This window comes from Egretta garzetta, unplaced genomic scaffold (assembly GCF_000687185.1).
Source record: "Egretta garzetta isolate BGI_Z169 unplaced genomic scaffold, ASM68718v1 scaffold258, whole genome shotgun sequence".
Classification (NCBI taxonomy): Eukaryota; Metazoa; Chordata; class Aves; order Pelecaniformes; family Ardeidae; genus Egretta; species Egretta garzetta.
Window position 1 is genome coordinate 3,649,532 of NW_009260413.1, and position 20,770 is coordinate 3,670,301.

General features: G+C 36.4%; 1 protein-coding gene across 1 annotated transcript in view; it reads right to left on the reverse strand.

The window, feature by feature from the left end:
* Positions 1 to 20,770, reverse strand: part of LRBA (LPS responsive beige-like anchor protein) — a 218,713-nt gene that overhangs the window by 90,394 nt on the left and 107,549 nt on the right. The window contains exon 13 of the mRNA XM_009643664.2: positions 7,780 to 7,932. Within this exon, the coding sequence (XP_009641959.1) occupies positions 7,780 to 7,932 (153 nt within the window). The remainder of the gene's footprint in view (positions 1 to 7,779; positions 7,933 to 20,770) is intronic.

Here is a 20,770-nt window from a genome sequence, read left to right on the forward strand (position 1 = left end):
AAAGGCAAAAAACCCCTTTCTTTACATCATCCCATTTTTGCTTTTTACTATATATTAATTTTGTCCTACAGATGCACCTCTCCAATGTATTCCATCATATATGTTATCCAAACCCCACCTTCCAATATTAGCATATTTTGATGTGTTATGAAACCAAAACCGAACACTTTCAGCTTTCTTAAGACAAATTCTATTCAAAAGCATGGCCTGAGTTCACTCCCTCACATTCTTGAATATATTTGACTTTCTTTGTATAGTAGTCTCCTTTAGAAATTAAATCAATAAAAGTTCTTTCCTGAAAATTAGTAAAACCAATATTCCAACAGAATTGGATTTAAATAAATATGAATTTCTGGCCATATTTCTTAGATGGCACTTCAATAAAAATAAGTTATTCTTATACACACAGAGTCAATTGTACAGACAGAAAAATTAGTCTACTTTTGTTTATTCCCAGATTTTCAGAATATTTTCTAATAGGCCATATATCGCATTCCTTTAGAAATATTTCTTCTCTACTTTTCAAAAACGTCTTATACAGAATGATCCTTTTATTTTCCCTCTAGAATACCCACAGATTAGGTTTTCATTTGCACTGATTTCACCTAAGTGTGGTTATGCTGGCATTGCTGATGTTATTTTAGACCTATCTTCATACGAGATCCAAGTAAGGTGCTTAAAAATATGTAATGAAGGTCTGATTCCCCTCCCTTTCTATGCTAATGCTCAGATTTGTACATGATACAATGAAATCAAAAGATTGCTTACAATCATCCAGTCTGTCTTGATTCTAGCCTGCACACAAGTATTTCTGTGTGAAAGACAATGAAGGTTCTAACGTTTACAAGTAATTCTAACAGCGCAAAAAACCTTGTGGTGACAAACAGGGATGATGAAATTGTTACACGTGTGGCTGAGTTGGTAGGCAAAGAGTGTAAGCGGTACCGTAACGCAATTATACCAACACACCACTTAGCTCAGGTGCAAAACAAACAGGTTTAAGCCAACGTTGGTATTCTACATGGACAAAATGAAAGGGAAAACCAGACAATCACTAGAACTGCACAGAGCAACCATGGAAGCACTTTTTGAAGAAAGAGAGAACGCTGCTGCTTAAATTTACACACCATCCTACAATCCTTCAATTGTTCAAGAGACTTTCTGTGCTCCTCTGCCTGTGAAGTATCTACATGGTAGCCCCTGTGCTTCCCAGGACTGCCTTCTTGTCACAGATGAGGGAAAAAAGTGTGTTAAACAGTATCAAACTTTTTAATACACAAAGTCCAATATGCCAGCAGGTGGGACCTTTCACACCCAACTTTGCTGAAGAATAATATTCCTGACAACTTTCTGCATTAGACTGCTGAGTTTCAGAGACTCCTATGAATGGAAATGTTTATTTTGCCTGATAGAAAGAACCTTACCTCCAGCACAAACTGTTTTCCATAGTCACAGCTTGAAAGCAACATGAAATGAATGCAGCATAGTGTTTTAAGATGCACTGTCAATAGTTAGGTTTAAACATCTACCAATTTTAAATGCATTACACATGTGGCATAGAAATACAAGTTTTGCCAGGAAAAGCGAAGATACAGATTACTTTCCAACCTACTTTTTCTAATATAAATTTACGAAAGTGATTTTTTCTAAAAATTAAAATGTTTGTAGAGTTAATAGATATCCTTCTTTCAGAGGATACTGTATAAATCTCACATAGTAATTTCCAAAGAAAAGCCACAAGAAATAACCAAACAACAGAAACACAAATGGAATTAAGACTTCAGTCACATCTATATTTCATGAAGTAAAGAGTTTGACAGAGCTGGTATCACAACTCTTCTTTTTCACCATGATCCATCACTCTCTTCTAGGTGAACAGATATCTAACATGCCAACAGAGCCATCTAGATGAGCCCGAGTTGAGTGATGAGTTCACAGAGCTATGATTTTCCTTCTCCTCTATTCTACACTCGAATTCTGTAAACATTTTGGATCAGCTCGGATCGCCAGAAGCACCTTCATCACGCAGCGCACACAGACCAATCTGCATTCTACCTTTTTAAGACTACATCCAACCCTGCTTAAACTAGGATTTCAAAGTAGGTGCTGCACAGATAACAACTCCGACATTGCTAGGTTTTCATTTTAGCCTTCTTCCTGCTCTCTAATGATTTTAACATATTTAATGAGTAAGCTATTACTAGCAATATATGATTAATAATCTAGCAATCTATTACTAGTAATCTGCACTTGTGAGCCTTAATTCATACAGTTTATACCCACATGATTTTCCACAGCACTTGCTGTAACACCTTTGTAAATACATAGCTGTGGAACCAGGAAAAATAGCATGGAGAGATTTTCCCAAGATAATACAAAAAATCTAGTACATTCCAAGATACAGGCACTGCCTTAGCTGCTGTTTCAATATCTTTATTTGATGAATAGCAATAGTTTTAATAGATTGAAAGTAGCATAATGTTCTTGAAACCAACTTTTTTTTTTTTTTTTAAATCTGTTCACTTCCCATGGAAAGGAGAGAGTGAAGAATCACAAAAACTGCAGTTCTGAGTATTGTTGGTGTGTTAGTTGGCAGGCAATGTTGCTTTTTCAGTCTTTTCTGGTGTAAGCTGCAGTAGCCTGCGCTAAGAAGTAATGCACTATATCGACCGATAATGATCCTCTCACTCTCATTGTAGATCTTTCTTACCAACCAGTAGTTCTTAATACGGATTCATTTTGCTCCACTAAAATTTGTATTAGGGTGAATGGCTGGCCTACCCTCCCTCTCCATTTTACTTATTATGCCTAGATAAATTTTGTTTATAGTACCTTTATGTATTTAAGTATTTAATCTGTTTCAGAAAGCGTCCTAGCTTCCAATCACTACATTTTCAATTATTTGAAAATTGGATTTCAAAACTTTCAATCCAGCACAGTAATCTCATCCCTCTTCTAATTTGCCTTGCATTTTCCTCAGAGTTGAATCAAATGGATAAACCACTAATCATGAAAGGACTAACTCTGCAATAAAGCACTAAAATACTTAAATTGAGATATACTGTGGAAAGCTGTCTGGACAGACCTCAACAATTTTATTATCATTGAAGCGATCTAATTCTTAAAAAGCTGAGGCTCATCAAAGCTGTGTGAAATTTAGTTATTATCAGTTGATTAATAGTTTTAAATTAATTCTTACCTATTCAGACATCCAGCCTTCCATGACAGGACCAAATAGACCACTTTACTATTTAGAACAAACAGAACTGCCTTATTGGGATTTTTAGCTTTTCCTAACTATCAGTGGGAAGCATGGGACTGTTCCTTGGGTTGCACCTGGTCTTTGTGAAGGTCTGGGTTGTCGTGCATGGTAAGAAGGGCATTTAAAATTTCTATCAGCTTTAATGGGGTAATCATCACTAACTCCAACAAGTGAATTTTAATTTCTAAAACAGGAAACTCTTCTAAAGGAGGGCAGCTAACATAACTACGACTGTGAGGCCAACAAAAGACCCCAGAATAATGTAAGTTTAAAATGATATGTCTGAAAAATGATGTATCAACTATTGCTATCGTTTCTGTTTAAGATTTCTGTATCCCAACAACATCTGATCTTGATACTCTTCCCTTCCCAGTTTACTTCCCATTTCGTTTTTCCTGTAGGTCTCTCAGAAGCATGGGAGACCCAAAAAATTGTTAGGTATTTTCTTTTTATTAGATAAGAGATCAAGTCCCCCCTTTGCTCACATACTAATGCTCTAAAGATAAAGTAAGATAAAAAAAGTAAGGGTGCAATAGTATGCTGCATTTGGGATTTTTCTGTTTTGTCGAGGGGAGGAATTATAATTTTCTCTCATTTAAAAGTTTGTGGGTTTTTTACACATATATATAAAATGATGGAATTATACAATAATACAATTACTGTCAACTGCATCTGTGTAAACTGGAAAATATTTTCAGGTATCTTAGCAGTTATTCTATAGCACTAATCATAATACAGAATTTTAGAGGTATATAATACAGTTTCAGAACAGTAAAAGCTCAGCCACTTTTCCATCAAACTGTAGACCTTCTCAGAGAAAAATATCCTACCCCCCTCCCACACTGATTTGTGCTATTATAAAATATTGTGCTATCGCAAACTAATACAAAGTACCAAGTACATGCAGGAGCAATACATGCATTTTACACTTCTTTGTATTGCTCAGAATGACATCGTGATGCTATCATTTAGCTCATCATGACATTCCATCAATCAAAACCCAGTTTTAATTATACACCATTCTGCTTTTCCTCTCAAAGCAAACACAGAAGACACGCAACGATCTATTTCAGTTAAAATACATACTTTATAGAATTAAAAATAGGTTGGGAATCAGTTTTAAATCAGCACTCAGCCTGTCAATTAATGTTCTGAACCCCTGCTATTGACCCAGTACCGTACAAGCTGTTATTATGCACTGTCCTACGTATCATCTGTTCCCGGTGCGGGTCTGTTCCAGAAAGACAGACAGCTGCAACAGTATATCCCTGTTCAACCTGAGGACCATCTGACTTTAATTGTAGCACACAGCTTGATGTGGGTCTGGTTATGAGAAGCCAAAGTATCACACTGTAATAATCTGGAAAAGCAGAAACCTGCCAACACAAGGCTGCAAACAGGGGCTCGGGCTGTCTGGCTGGCTGACGGGCTGCAGGAAATATGATTAATGAGCAAGGTATAATGATATCAGGAACCCGATTAGCACCACAAAAAGGTCACAGATCAAAGTAGTATGCATTTCATGAGCTCCAATCATTGTATAAGATCTGTGGACTTAAAGAGGTAAACTGAAATGCAAAGGGAAAAAATATCTACGTGTGATAGCTCACAGAACACGCACTTAAAATACTGCAATTACCATTTTGTCCGAACCAGGAAGCAGTAAGGAAATATTAACGGAATGAATCAGCCCATGCCACACTGCAGCAAGCTTTTTTTGCTAGTATTTGTGAGGAACTGAGCTTTACCCATTCTTCCTAAACACGCCTATTCTACTTAAAAATAAAACGATGGTGATTTGATGCTGATGGTATCCGATCCACTAAGTACTAACAAGAAAAAGCAATCTACTATTGGCATGTAATTTTCTCAGTTTTATTCCACTGCAAAACCAGCAGGTTACTGAGGGCACCCTCGGTAGCAGCACTAACAGGGCCACCACCACCACCACGGTAAGGTTAGCTGTGTCAGACAGAAGTAGTTAACAGAATTCACTGGCACTAAGGTTTAAATTTAATGATACCGGACTTACCAAAACTTGATATCTGAATTATAGCAACAGTATCAGGGACCTACAGTGTCATCAAAAGGGATGACGTCTGACACACCTTAATATACCGTCACTTTGTAAATCATTTCTTACTTCAGCCTGAAAAAAATTCCTGTTCTGTCCAATTATGCGACTCTTGAAAATTGCATGTTCCTGTAAAAGTTCTTTCTTTTGAAAAACTCTAATTTATGGCAACTTTTGCACGTTCTTTCAATACGCCATTTGACAAGTGGTACTGCACGGTCTGCTTTCACAGCAGAAGTTATGAAGCCAAGCAGATTACTAGCAAAGTCTTTCTGATTAAAATAGCTTCAAAAGTCACAATCACTAATGAATAATTACTTGTGGATAAAAGTATATAAGAAGGAAACATTAATTCTATTTAGATAATAACTATGATATTTCAGTTTTATAAGAAATGACCAGTGAAATTAAGGGAATGACAAAGTAATTTTAATCTTCATCATTCAAATATACAAAAGTTAACATACTGCTGTTTTCAGATTAATTCTTGAAATCAAAGTTTTGGATATGTAACAAGCACTTCCCTCATTCTAGAGTGTTCTGAACTGCCTTTTCTTCAGGATTTAACAAAATAAAGATGCACTTATTGTAGATTGTACATAAACAGAAAAAAATACATTTGGAATATGGAATGAGATCATTAATCTCCAAGAGAAGACTTTAAAGGGATTTTACATTTTGTGCCCAAGAGTTTAACAGCAATAATCAAAAAGCCCCTGCCGATGAAGCACTTCATCCTGAGAATACAGCACAAGTGAGAGACAGCAGAGAGAGCTGCAAGAAAGGCAGACACTGGTAGCAAAGGCTTTAGGAAGTGATGGAAGGATAAGGGAATGGTAGGTCAGAGCATACAGAGAGGTGAGGGTGAGAAAAACCTGGCACCAAGGCTAGAAATGAGGAAAAGAAAATTAAGAGCTAAAATCTTAGAAAAGGAGGAAGCAGGTGGAGAATAACTTCACAGTGGGGAAAGCCAGATCCGTAATTAATAGAATGAGAACTATATTTCACGCAAAAGCTAAAATACTACAGCCACGAGAGATCAAGGCTGCCTTTGACAAGCCTACTTAAGAAGAACACAGCTTTTAATTTCTCAGGTTATCCTGAATCACCAACGCGTGCCAAGCAAAAAAAGGTGTCAGGCTACCTCCCTAACCTATTACCTATCAGCACAACCATAAGATCAAAAGTTGGGTTTGGATATGGTTTGCCAAGTAGTCCTGCTAAATGTTAGTGTATTTCATACCTCGTTTAAATAAAATTTGCACATACTTCTATATGAAGCAAAACGCTAAATTCACCCTAACATAATTTGTGATTATTATGGTGCGCCCTACAAGTGCCTGCAGAAATCTAGGCCAAATAACATTTCTGAAGACCACGGTATCATGTCACCAGTGAAAAGTGCAGTGTAAAGCTTATAAATCTTAATTCTGGGAACTTATAAATCGCAGATTTCTTCTGATGTGACTGTTCTGCAATTTTATGAATATGAGGTCTGATGTTCTGCCAACAACAGAACTTTTTCAATTCCCATTTTCTAACTTAGGAATATCAGGATGTTATCAAGTCTAAGCCTAAGACTAAGAAAAGTTTTTGAGTTTCCATGCCTTAATTCAGTATTTCCCAGTTAGCTGACTATCACATGAAAACTGCAGCCTTGTTTTTCAAGATTCATTAAAAAAATTTTCTCTAATTTATTTATTTTAGAGTGCCACGGATGCAGAATCCTTTCATTTTGAGAAGAGCCTAATGTAATAGCTTTGAGAATGTGCTGAAACACCAGCAATGATACTGTAAGAGCTACTCTGCAATACATTACACTGCCCCAGGGGGTACGGTGAAGACAGGCAGTGCTAACAACAGGATTTTCCAAAACAGGGAAGAGAAGAGCAATACAGGTTTGGGAAATGAAGCAGGCAAAGGAAAACTCAGTTTTATTTTCTTGTAAAAACCGCTGTCGAAAATAATTAATTTAATGAAAGAAACAGAAAAGGTGGCAGAAGATTTCAGATGCAACCTTCTCTCCTGAGGTATTTGCTGCTCTTTGGAGTTATATGGATACCAAAATTAAAAAACCCTAAAATTACATTTAAGTAATCAGAGTGACAAACATTTCTACGATTAAACAAGCTTTTTCAAGTCTTCTGTAAAGAGATGATTTTATCAGCTGCTTAGAACCACAAGAGCTAGCATACGAATGGGATAAGATCTCCTGCGTATTTAGACCACACTTGAACTTTTTTGAGCAATTCTAAAGAATGAGCAATACTATATGCCTTTTTTCTTCCTAAACTTTTAAATCTAACATCTCTTCAGATTATTTCAGCCATAGTCTTACATAAATGATGAATAGCTATATCTCTCAAGCAAAGATCCAAACTATTTCAGGAGAGTCTTGCACGACAAGTGTTCCTTGACAGACAATAGAAGATAGCCATCTTACCAGCCTATTTATGCGAACAAATTCTTCTGGGGTTTTGGCCCATGGTGGAAGTTCAACATCAGACACAACCGTTCCATCATCCATCACTCCCAGATTGTAATTGTTGCTGTTGACAAATATCTCTGGGAGGTAATAGAATTCAGGAATCAATTCCTGTAGATAAATGAAAAACAATGCCATGTTATAAATTCTGTCAGAGGATGCACTTTGTCATGTTAAAAAAAATAATTATGAGAATGGCATTAGGCAAAGAGAATACACAAAATCTTCTCACAGACATCCCCCTCCCCCCCCAAGATGGAGGAAATCCCCTCTTTCATACTTTTTAAAATTTAAATCTTTGGATACGATAAATCCTTATCACGCTTTTAACACAACAAAGAACTAAGACACAACAGGCTATAAAACAAAAAGTCAGAACATGAGGTTTGCTAGCATAATATGCACAGAGGAACTTCTAAAACTAAAGTGATGAACATCACATGGTACGGATGATATTTAGTGGAAAGCAACAGACAACCAACGATGTTAAGAAGTCAGGGGAAACTGCTTCTTTCACATTTTAATACAATCCACGTTTTAAACTAACGCACAGATGGCAGTCTATAGTTTGGGTGAAAGTAGCATCATACAAAGGTGTAAAATCCAGTTATATTCTTATTCTCTCTAACATAAAGGGCCTAAGAACTTAATGTTTAGGCTATTATCTAAGGTCTTTCAATGCCCAGAAAGAATGTTTTTGTAAATTCTAAAATACTTGGACTTATACAACATGTTCAGAAAAAAGACACATGGTCAAAGCTGAATCAAGTCAATATTTTTCTTTTATGGAAAGGTCGTTAACTCAATTCTGTGTCCAGTCTATAATTACAGGGGAGAATCATGCATTATTTCACACATACACACACACACACACACACACACACACACGAGAAAAAAAGGAAGGAATTTCACATGGTTACAAGGTCTGGGTACGAGCTAAATTCCTTGTCAGGATCATCACCACTTTAAACAAGTCAGCTCTATAGGCCTGTGCTGAACAGGCCTGGAATGCAGCATTTAACACCTCCATGGCCGGCCAGCCCTGGCACTGCTGCAGGCAGAGCCTGCTACACTAAACACGGTTGAGGAAAAAATGCATGCACATACAGCAAAGGAATTGTAATTTCCAAGTCTATCAGAAAACTAAAACAATAATAACGGATAAACATTAAAAAAAAAAAAAATTAAGCAGAAAATGGTACATTCTAGTACAGAATTGAATACAACACCCTAGGAAGGAAAATTAAGCTCAAAACCATATGGATTTTCTCCTGGATAAGTGGAGGGTTTCCCTGTTCTGCAAGCAGACCTGCAACTTCATCAGTTGTCATCTATTTAGTAAAATATGCACTAGGATATACATAAACATATCTAAGTTAATTGTGATTAGGACCTTATTTACACACTTTTATAAATGTCTGCAAAGTCCTGGCATAACACTTAATAGAAAAAGCCTATTAAGACATAACTTACATATTTCTGCCCTTAATATATTTTGAAGGTGCTTTTTTTTTTTTCATGGGACTTGATGTTGAGACTTAAATACACCCAGTAAACCTGGCAATTTGATGGATTTAGAAAAATTGAGCCACTAAATTAGAGAATTTAATTCCTTTGTAAAGAAAGGATCAATACGTGTAATTGCTTCAGGAAGTGTATTTCATAGCGAATGCGTAGTGTAAAATTGGTCTTCCATACAGCAAGTGCAAACTGTGTGCCACTTAAGAAGTAGGAAAAAAAAAAAAAAATCAGACTGTCCCACTGGCTTTGTCTACAGTGGGTGTAGTATGCAGCTACGTCAGAAGCTACGACGGTAGATCAGATCTGAAACCCAGTCTTGACATGGGTCACTGGATCAGCGGTCTCCCAGATAGCCCCTCAGGGCCAGCTACGGCATGAGCAACTTTCCAAATGGCTGAGTGCAATAGGGAGGTCATCAGATTGCGGACAAGGTCAAGCCGAAGTGGCCAGGGCAAAGACAGGAAAGATCAAGCAGGAATTAAGCTATTATCACCTCCATCCTTGTGTGAAACACTGCTTGGCTTTGAATTGTACATCTTTTTGTTTACAGTCACCTTAATTAACTAGGCAGGGTAAAAACATGCTTCTGTACCAAATGCTTGACAAGTACTTGATAAAAAGAGATTTGAAACTGTTTAATTGGATAAGCAAAAGAACAAGAACGTAGCAAGGATAAGCATTTGTAAAAAAAGAAAGTACTCTAAAACTGAAGTTTCTGTAGTTTTTATCATCACAGACAGGAACTAACAAAGAAAAAGCAGGGACACCGGACCATTAATTCAATAGCAGCATGCACCGCAAATATGAAACCATACCGTGTTTCTGAATACTTAAAACATAAGCTCATTATATATGTTGCTGATGTTTGGGGTTTTATATGTATATATATATATATATATGTACAGCTATTCATTAGTTTCCTTCAAGATCAGAAAACACTTGGCTTTCTAGAACACACATTGCTTCCATTAGATTACACAGAAACAATATGCTACCTAGAAACCTAAAAACTATCAGTAACTTCTGTTAGTTTGACTATTACAAACTTTTCATAAAACATTACTTCATTACTCCAGAAATGAGTTTTCAGAAAGTTTTTAACCATGACCATAACAATACAATTTTACAAACGGAGCTTCTTTATTATCCAATTTTCTCATCTTGACCATGTGCTAGCATTTACACATGGGAAAAGGGAGTGCAAACAGGTACACTGGGCCATTCTAATTGAGCAGTATTTAGCACCACTTTTCTATGGCTTTATATGGGTGAAAATGACAACATCAGTTAAAGGCCGACAGTTTTCCCTAAAATCACCAAATAGACCTGATAATAAAATATTTAAATTGTATCAAGTTTACAAATATTCTTCATGTATTTGGTAACTGCAGTCCTTATCAGCCCTTCTCAACTGTATTTGCAGGGTCTTCTTTTTTCTTAAAATATTCACATCACATGCATAGATTGACACTAAGACAGCAGATGCTGACTCATGTGTGTAACCCCATTAATACTGGAACTTTCTGGACACCTGAGAACATGAAAAATACTAATTAATGCACTTTCTGCTTTTTTTTGAGGGGGAGAGGAAGAAGTTACTTGTGGTTTTGCACAAATACCACATAAAAAACACAGGGGCCACGAGGGGCCAGACTGAAGGACCATTTAGTATCTCGCCTGGAACAGTGACAAGGACTGGAAGACTAACACAGGGCAAATACAGTCTTTCCATGGATATTCTGTCAGCTTCTTACAGTTAAATGGTTTTGAACTAGCCTGTGCTTCTGATTTTTAAAATCATTAGTCACGGGTTCCACACTGTAGTTTCATCTACAAAGGTTTCACCTTTGGCTATTCTAAAACCGCCTCCTAAGAGTTCCAGTGGACAGTTCTAGTACCCATATTGTGAAAAACAGTGCACATTAATTCCTTATTCACCCTTCTATATGTCCTTCTGGATACTATAGACCTATATCATCACATTCTTCCTCAGTGGTCTCTTTTTTGCAAGCTAAAGGATTCTAGTCAATTTAGATTCGTCCCCTCTGGAGGTCTTCCCTTCTGACTAACCGTTTTGGTTGCCTTCATACTCTCCGTAATTCTACCGAACCCCTTCTGAAATTTTACGCACTCAGCACATGTACAGAAACGGTAAAATTGTCCCACATTTCTTTTGTTTATCTGATTTCACGGAAAAATGAAAACATCTGTATGATTTGTTGAAGCTCTTGCTTTAGCACAACTGTGTTGAAAATTAGTTTCAGAAATTCCTCTGTTGGAATTCACCAGTTCTACAGAGTAGAGACAGACATCCTTATGATAAGCCTTCACTCCTGCCATGTTTTTATTTCATTACGACTGATGAAGGAGCTCACAGTGAATATCAGCATGAATCTAACATACAGTATTTATAGAGTTATATACTTATTAAAAAAAATTAAAGATAAAATTTGACATATCAAGTTTCGTATTAAAATGCTTACAAAATCCTGCATGTAGTTAAAATATAATTTTTCTCTAACAAAAATTGCCTTCTACCACATGGAAACAATGACTCCTAAGGAAACTTCACTAAAAAGATTTTTTTATAAACAAGTAATATCAACAGAATGTCAGTTTAACACTGGTAATTTATTTTCATGTTTGCCACCATGCATAAAAAATCTATACAAGACACTTTGTTTCTTTAATGTAATGAAATGTTATTTTATTGTTTTCTTTTGTTTAGAAAATAATAGGCAGATGCGTTATGAGGCAGAGTTATATGAGCTGCAAAGGTGTCTAGAAACAGTGACACAGATTCCCTAACCATATTAAAACATTTATAAGATACCAGATTTTCAAACTAAATTATTTGACAATCACATTAAGCAATATTAAGCCCATATATAAACTGTCAAATAGAATAGTAAAAATGCATATTAGAAGACTAGTTTTTTTATTCATATTGCCACACTTTATTTCTTCTGTTAGGGGACCTAAATGGCATTCGAGAAATATATACTAACATATTAAATTAATTCAAATTTAATTTTTTCATCACACTTCAATGTAATCATTTTCAGGACTGTGGGAAAGTATAATTTGTAAGTACCCATGAGTTTCCCTCCATCTGCTATATGTGTGATATTTCTCACAGAACTAAGAAATTGCCTTAAGACATTGCCTGAAATTCTCCCAAGTTGTAAGAAAAATAATTCGGCAGGTTTCCATTAAAATGCTAATTTGAAATAGTGAAGAAATGAATTTTGTCAATGTCTAATCATCCTGTTAATGTTCAAAGAGATTATAATTCAAATATTTCCTAGTTTAAGAAAAATATTAAAATCTTCAGTAATTTATAATTAATCAAAGAAAATTATAAAAAATCCAGGTGCATATTTAGTAGATTAGTGAAACATATGATAATCATAATTAATAGTTGATTCATTATTAAGTCAATACTTCAGTGCATTAAAAAATGCATCTTTAAGGCACTTTAAATCCTTTTTGTCAATATACGCATTAGATATACACAAAATTATTTTGCTTTTTACTGAAGATATATGTAAAGGTATGCAACAGTATTTACTGACCATATTTATACACTACCTAATATGTAGTTCAGGCTAATTTGACAGAGAAAGAGGAAAAAAGTTGTATATTTAACTACCTCCTTTCCTCCATTTTTTTAAATTAACTGGGGGTGAAAAGGACTATATTGAAGGTCTAGATGAAACCTTGAAAGGCCACCTTGTCCACCTTTCCATTCACAGATGATTATAATCGGGTATTCTTGAAAGATGTTTCTCTGCCTTGCTCTTTTAAAATTTTCAATAAAGGGGATCCTACGAATTTCTAGTGTTCATCTGTTCACATCACTAGAAGGTCTTCCGAACATCTAGGCTGCTTTTGCTGCAGCTGGACCCATTTCTTGTCCTATTCACACCGAATACAAGCAGCAGTTGCTCCTTTTTACACATATCGATGTGTAGAAGCACCTTTTACCTCAGGGACAGTGAGATCCATTCCCACCAGCACTTTCTGACCACTACTCCCCTCCTGCACTAGGGAGGAAGAGCACACACGCCAGCACCACGGCTGGCACAGTGGCACACTGGAACAAGAATCATACGGCAGAATTCACCTCGATATAAGAAAGGAATTTGTTACAGTGAGAATTATTGTTCACTGGAACAACCTCCCCAGGGATGTGGAAGAGTCTCCATCACTGGAGGTTTTCAAGATGGCATTAGACAAAGTGCTAGATAATCTCATCTAGGCTCCCTTTCCCACAAAAAGTTGGACCAGATGATCTTTCAAGGTCCCTTCAGCCTGGGCTGTTCTATGATTCCATGAAATGAAGTGCACCGTGCCTGCCAGCCAAAATCCCCAGCAGGCTAAAAGCATTACAACTGCCACTGCAAAAGCCCTTTACGCTTCTCTCCTCATTCCTCTTTTCTCCAAAGTAAACAACTTAAAACCTTCAACTTTATGTCACTGGTCTCATTTTCCAGACCTCTGGTCATTCTCCTTTGGACTTTAGCAAATTTGTCCATAACTTACTCGAAGTTTATTATTTTGACAGCTACATAAAAAGATTGAAGCAGATATTAAAAGTATTTGTTTCATTTTCAGTACAATTATGGCTGGGTATAAAAGAAGTAGACCACAGATATTAGATGGAACTTTCTGATACATACACCCAGATGTCTATATTTTTAACTACTGCAATTCCTACAGATTAGCATACATGGATCTGACTGAATTTAGAATTTTTTTTTTTTTTCCTCGGAGAAATATTTTCCTGTTATGGATCTTGGCACACTTTGACAGAAAAACAAATCTTTCGTGAAAACCAAAGATCTGCATCCTAAATATGTTAAAAATTTTGCTACACCAGACATCCAGTTTATGGTTAAAAATCTGAATTATGATGTAGCTGCTTCTGAATTTTGCTAATCATTGCTCTTGGACATCTTTGACCTTGTTACTAATATGACATGAAATTTCAAAGGTAATGCTGCCAGTTTGGCAGCCACTTTATTCCTTGCAACTTTTGAAACTCCTGTCTATTAGACTGAAAAGTATAAAACAATGCAAAGCATATGTAGAAAAGCTTATCAGGTTACAGGGTGTCTCAGGCATGCTTACGATAGGCAGCCTGTTTCAATAAGCATGAGCTGCCATTTTGCATGTATTTTGAAAAAAGTCATGAAATATGTCATCCTCCAATTTCTGAATGTTCCAGCAGCTTGCCTCTAGCAGCAAGGTTTAAACATATTGCTTAACACGCCTTTCAATCCAACTCATTCAATCCTGCAGCTCGCATGGGCTCATTGGCCCATCTACAGCAACCTCCATTTCCTCCAAAACCATTTAAAGTCTCTTGGCCAATTTAAGCCAAATTTTACAGCAGGTTATAAAGATGACTAAGTTCCTACAAGTTTAAAAAACAATAAATAGGTGAGTAGAGCCATTACGTGTGCGGGTCTTGAAGGTCGCAGTGAGTGCAGCATAAATTCACATTTTAGTAGTCTCCACAGAAGCTACACAGAGAGAGCACCATAACAAATGTCCCATCAGTGAGAAATTCTTAATTTGAGGCTTACAGCTTCTTTGACAAACGAGTCAATCAATTGCAAGAAGCAAATCCATAGGAGACAAACATCATCTGTTCTAATTCTTGCAGAGAAGAAGAATTCTTTACAGAACGTTACAACTATTTATAACCTGTTCCAAACATATAAAACCTGATGTATTATTAGGTAAACAGAATCTTCTCAATGCCCGCCTTAATGATTACTGCCCATGAAGTTCAATGATGGAGTGCAGATTCTCAAGTCTTCTTGAAGACTTGAAGAATCTCATACTTGAAAGAAAAAATCCACACCGAATACAAAAATCCACACTGAAAACATGACCCAAGAATGACTTAGTAATCCACACAACAGCCAGAGAAATTAAGTAATATCTATGACTGCAGGTAACACTACCAGTATTTTAATTTTGTGATATACTCTATTTGTATTTGGTTACAGATCAAACTTGTCTACCATAACAAAGATTTTTCTGCAGTTTGTGCTTGCAGGAGCAGGTTTAAAAGCTAATAAAACGAGGACCCACTAATTCCTTCTGGATGTGCTTCTTTCAGTAAAGGTATGTGAAAAAGCCATGCAATTACAGGACATATTATGACTGCATTTCTGTATCATTTCTTTATCAGAAGCCAATGGATTTTTTTTTTTCTTAAGAACTCACATCTGAAAACTTTAGCCTGGATGGACTTTAGTTGTGTAAGCTTTGAAAGGTTTTATTTCACTCAAAATATGTAATAGAAAGGAAGAAAAATTAAGAAATATTAAAGGACTGAGGTACATGGGCACATTATATAATTATCAGAGCATCAGTCCGATGAGATCAATGTATTAAATGATTTATTTTTGCTTTTATTTACTGCAACTACCCCTTTAATTTTAAGTATTTCCATAATGTTAATCAGATGTATTAGCTATATTTTAATGCCACTGTCTAATTAAGAAGTCATGGCACCAAAACTCAACAAATCTTGTTAAATATTACATACTTGTAGGCAATGTTTTCTTTATTCCTTTTAAGAACAATTTACAAAACCTGAAGAACAGTACATAAAAGCACTATGATAGTTTCAAATAAATTCTGAGAATGTCCTATGGCCAGCAGAATCCTTGGTTTAGCACAGGATAACTCTAGTTCAAAGTTGGCACTGTCAGTTCCCATAGGGTGATTGTATCAAAAACATTTTTGTCCAGGATCAACTTTAGTCATTAGCATAGAGATGACTTAGAGGCAAAGAATTAGAAAATGGATGAAAATTGAGAAGACAGATGGCTACTTTCATAGCTCTTTGTTTATTGCAGTCTATGGTTTGAGACAACGCTTTAGACCCATGATTATCCCTTAAGTTATAATTTAGTTCTTAATCTTGGTTTCCTATTCATAATGAAATCATGATGTCTTTTTAGCATTCTCCTGCTTCCCAAGCTGTCCCCTCCAAGGACACTACTGAAGAATCTTGGCCAAACCCATTCTCTCCCAGTCTCACTAGTGTTTTTATACACCAGATACCCACTTTATAACACTAGCACAGTCCTAGAAACCCAAGACTACCTACACACTATAGCAGACATTATTTAATACTCTTACAATTTAGAGACTTTAAACATTAAGCTTGATTTAAAGAAAAATTGTCCAAAATTATGTGATGCTAATGAGTTTTATACTATAGTTAACTTTCCAAAACAGCATTTCTGTACCTAAAAATTAAGCTGTTCTATACTATGAGAACCTCTGGACAAGATCACAACTTGCTAAACACATCTGTATGAGATATGAATTCAAATACTCAATACCATCACACCAGCCTTACTGCTGCGTCACTGATGTCATATCACAAGATTGACTTCCATAAATCAGTACCCATTTTATGATGGAACAATCTGGAGCAGCATAATTACAGCTTGCTAATGTTTTCTGTAAGTGTATGGTCTTCTAGCATCTCCTTTTGGACAAAACTAATCAAATGTACCAAAAAACCCCAACCTATAAGCACATGAAAAAGGAACACAGAGAAAGCAGTAGAGGGAAAGGCATGAAGAACAGTGCATAACTCTATACTAGTGACCGCAACTTGATTAAAAATGGTAAAAAATCAATCACATTAAGCCAATCTAATTTTCTTTTCAAAAGGTAACTGCAATAGTGGATGGTGAAAGAAAAAGAGGTAAGATGTTGCTTCACGTTTGAGAAAGACCTCTGAGACTGTCTCGGTCTCCCATTACATTCTCATAAGCAAAGTAGAGAAATGGAGATGAGATTAGGTTACAATAATGTGGGAGTACCCAAGCTGCAAATCCATATTCCAAGAGCAGTTATCAATAGCTCACTTGTCACACTGGGAGAACATGGTAATGGGGTCTGCCCTGCTCCTAATATCAGTCAATAATCTAATTAATGACCTGGCATAGAAAGTGCAGTAATAAAATTCCAGATGAAAGCAACTAACACTAAAAAAAACCCCACCAACCAACAAAGTACTACACTTGGAAACAAGAAAATACATGCAAAGAACAACATGGGTAACAATTACGCTGTTGTAAATATAATGATAAATAAATTTATCACAACAGGTTAGCTACCAAACCAGACATAACAACTATTTTTGAACAAGTATGTGCAAATCTACATCAAAGAAAAACAGCAACACAAAAGAGCAGACAGACTCAACTTCTGTATTCCAGAACTTAGTCCAAGCCCCAAACTAAACTATTTTTTCTGTTAAACACTGCCAGGCTCTCCATGGTTGCTTTTTACACAGTATTAACGAAACTAACCAGGATTGTTTGCACTTATAACATCAATTAAGAAGTAACTAAATGACTTAATGGTCATGCCTGTCTAGTAAGTTAAAGGCACTGAGTGGTACTCCCACAGAACTGAAATACATTTAATATTCTTCAGTGCAGAAGATTTAACTTAAAAACACAGGGTTAATCATTTAGAGGCAACAGTGCTGAGCTAAATTAGTAAATAACAATGCCAGAATGGTAGCGAGACACTAGAAAACTTCCAAAGGATTTTTAATTTGCATTCCTTAAATAAATGGAGGGGGAGAACTAGGAAATTAAATTTTATGCAACATATCACCTCTTGAAATCAAAATTTTAAAAGTTCAACCAAAGGTTATGCTGCAGTGCAGCATTAGTTTCCTCCTTTGATCATTGATCCAAGGCTTTCACAGGATATTGACAGAGATTGGTTGTGACCACACATACGCTTTTGCTTGCTCTGTTGAAGTGATACCAGCCAACAAGTCACTTCCACAGCTAGCTCCTGTTAGTCCTCCTTGTAATATATAATGCCTCCAACTAAGATTAACAATAATCTTAGGACAGCAAGCATCAAGAACTACATTCATTCTCTTCACAGGAGAAGCAATGAGAAATAATTTCCTGTAAGCAGCTCAATGGTTCTAAAATTCACAAATTTTTCAGCTGGAATAGGAATAAACTCTTCTTTTTCCTTTGTGCCTCCTACTCCCCATGCATCAAGATACAATACCATTCACTTTGGCCTGCCACTTTCAAGGTCTTAAAAGTGGCTTCCCAAATCCTTTGTATTTCTATAAATCAATGCATTAAACTTAGGTCTTCATCAGTTGTAGAAGTATCAATAGGAATCCAGAGAGCTCATGGTCAACAAAAACTAGTATTATTTAATCAGCCATAATAGCCAACTACGTTTATGTTCTCAGTCCATCAGAAACACAAGGTAAAGCTTAAAACCTTTTCACTTCTTGAGAAATAAATGTTTTTTACCCCATGTTTGCCATGGATTGAATGGCATGGACAGTCAGATACTACAGCAAAGTCATTTTCATGTCCGTCTATACCTACATTTTCAAGAGATTCCTCCCTCAAGTCATTCAATCTATCAGAAGTGCTTAACTAGTGACTCCCCTGAAATCATTTTTGTTTCCCACATCTCACTTACAAAGATACCTTTTATAGCTAAAATAATTTTCTTGTTTGTAAGGCTACTCCCAGACTGAATCTCTGTTGAACACAAACAAGCTCTACATTGTCTTTAAAAGGGCCAAGTGTTTTTTGCACTTAAGTAAGTGGCAGCCTCCCTGTCACACCTCGAATTGCAGCCATCTTGGAAGCAGTCAGCTGCTTCAGAACCAGTACACAAGAAAAATTCAAAGTTGAAATTAAAAAATTGATTAATATTTCAAATTAAGTTTGAACTTAGCCAATTACTTTTGTCAGAATACTCATCCACACCAGAACAAACAACAACTGTAAATACAGTTTAATAATTAAATCATGTAGGAAGACATTCTTCTTAATTACATATTGCTCAACCTCAAACAGATCACAATGAAAAGAATAATGCCTTAAGACAAGTAGATCTTTTCAACTTTAAAAATATTTAATATTCAGCCCCAAAAGCAACATATCAACTCCACCTGAAACACTGGAAAGAGAAGCAGAAAGATTGAAGAATTTAGTTAAGGAAACGGCTAAAAAATACTAGACAGAACAGTAAAAGGTAGCCTACCTATGGATAAAAAAAGGGAAATCGCTAATTATTTTAATGAATTTAAATGTTTCATCACTCAGTCAGACTGACTGGCCTGCTGCAAATACAGCGTTCAGGATGTATCTCATAATTTTGCTAAAGTTAGAAAACTGTTTCTTCTGGAGGTAAGATGTTAGACCATAATGTAGAGATCTCTGTATGAAGACTTTCTAGAAGGTCATTTTTTACATAAATGCTCTTATTATTTGCTTGATATTATTATTTTTCATCTTAGATCTGCGCAATTTCCATGTAAATGTAACACTGAAAATTGTTCTCAAACCAAAACATCTTTCCTAATATGCCAGTTACATTCAGTTAGTGTTGGATTCTAACAGGCATACAGAGGTATGTAATATGTAATAATAAATATGTAATAACCACATTGTAACATGTGACAAAGTCTCTTAAATGAGAATTCAGGAAAAAACATTTCTTACTAAACATTTTATGAAAGAAGTATAGCCCCCCTCAAGTGCCTAATTTTATCAGAAAAGGATGAATAAATTACATGTCAAAGGTTTTTAATAACCTCTGAATAATCATTAATTAGTGTTTGCAAATTGCAAACTTCAGTGAAATCACACAAGCTCTTGCCAGTAAGCAGCATCTTCAAAGTTCTGGAAACAATTGAAAGAACATAAAAAATATCCCAAGCACAAATACAGGCTGGGTGGAGAATGGATTGAGAGCAGCCCTGAGGAGAAGGACTTGAGGATCTTGGTTGATGAAAAGCTCAGCATAACCCAGCAATTTGTGCTTGCAGCCCAGAAGGCCAGCCATATCCTGGGCTGCATCAAAAGCAATGTGGCCAGCAGGTCGAGAGAGGTGATTCTGCCCCTCTACTCCGCTCTGGTGAGACCTCACCTGGAGTACTGCATCCAGCTCTGGACCCCCAGCATAAGACATGGGCCTGCTGGAGTGAGTCCAGAGGAGGGCCATGAAGATGATCAGAGGGCTGGAGCACCTCTCCTATGAAGACAGGCTGAGAAAGTTGGGGTTGTTCAGAGAAGGCTCTGAGGAGACCTTATAGCAGCCTACGGTACCTGAAGGGGGTCTACAAGAAAGCTGGAGAGAGACTTTCTGCAAGAGCAGGGAGTGATGGGACAAGGGGTAATGGCTTTACACTGAAAGAGAGTAGATTTAGATTAGATTTTAGGAAGAAATTCTTCACTATGAGGGTGGTGAGGCACTGGAACAGGTTGTCCAGAGAAGTTGTGGATGCCCCCTCCCTCGAAGTGTTCAAGGCCAGGTTGGATGGGGCTTTGAGCAATCTGGTCTAGTGGAAGGGGTCCCTGCCCATGGCAGGGGGGGGGGGGATAGGTGG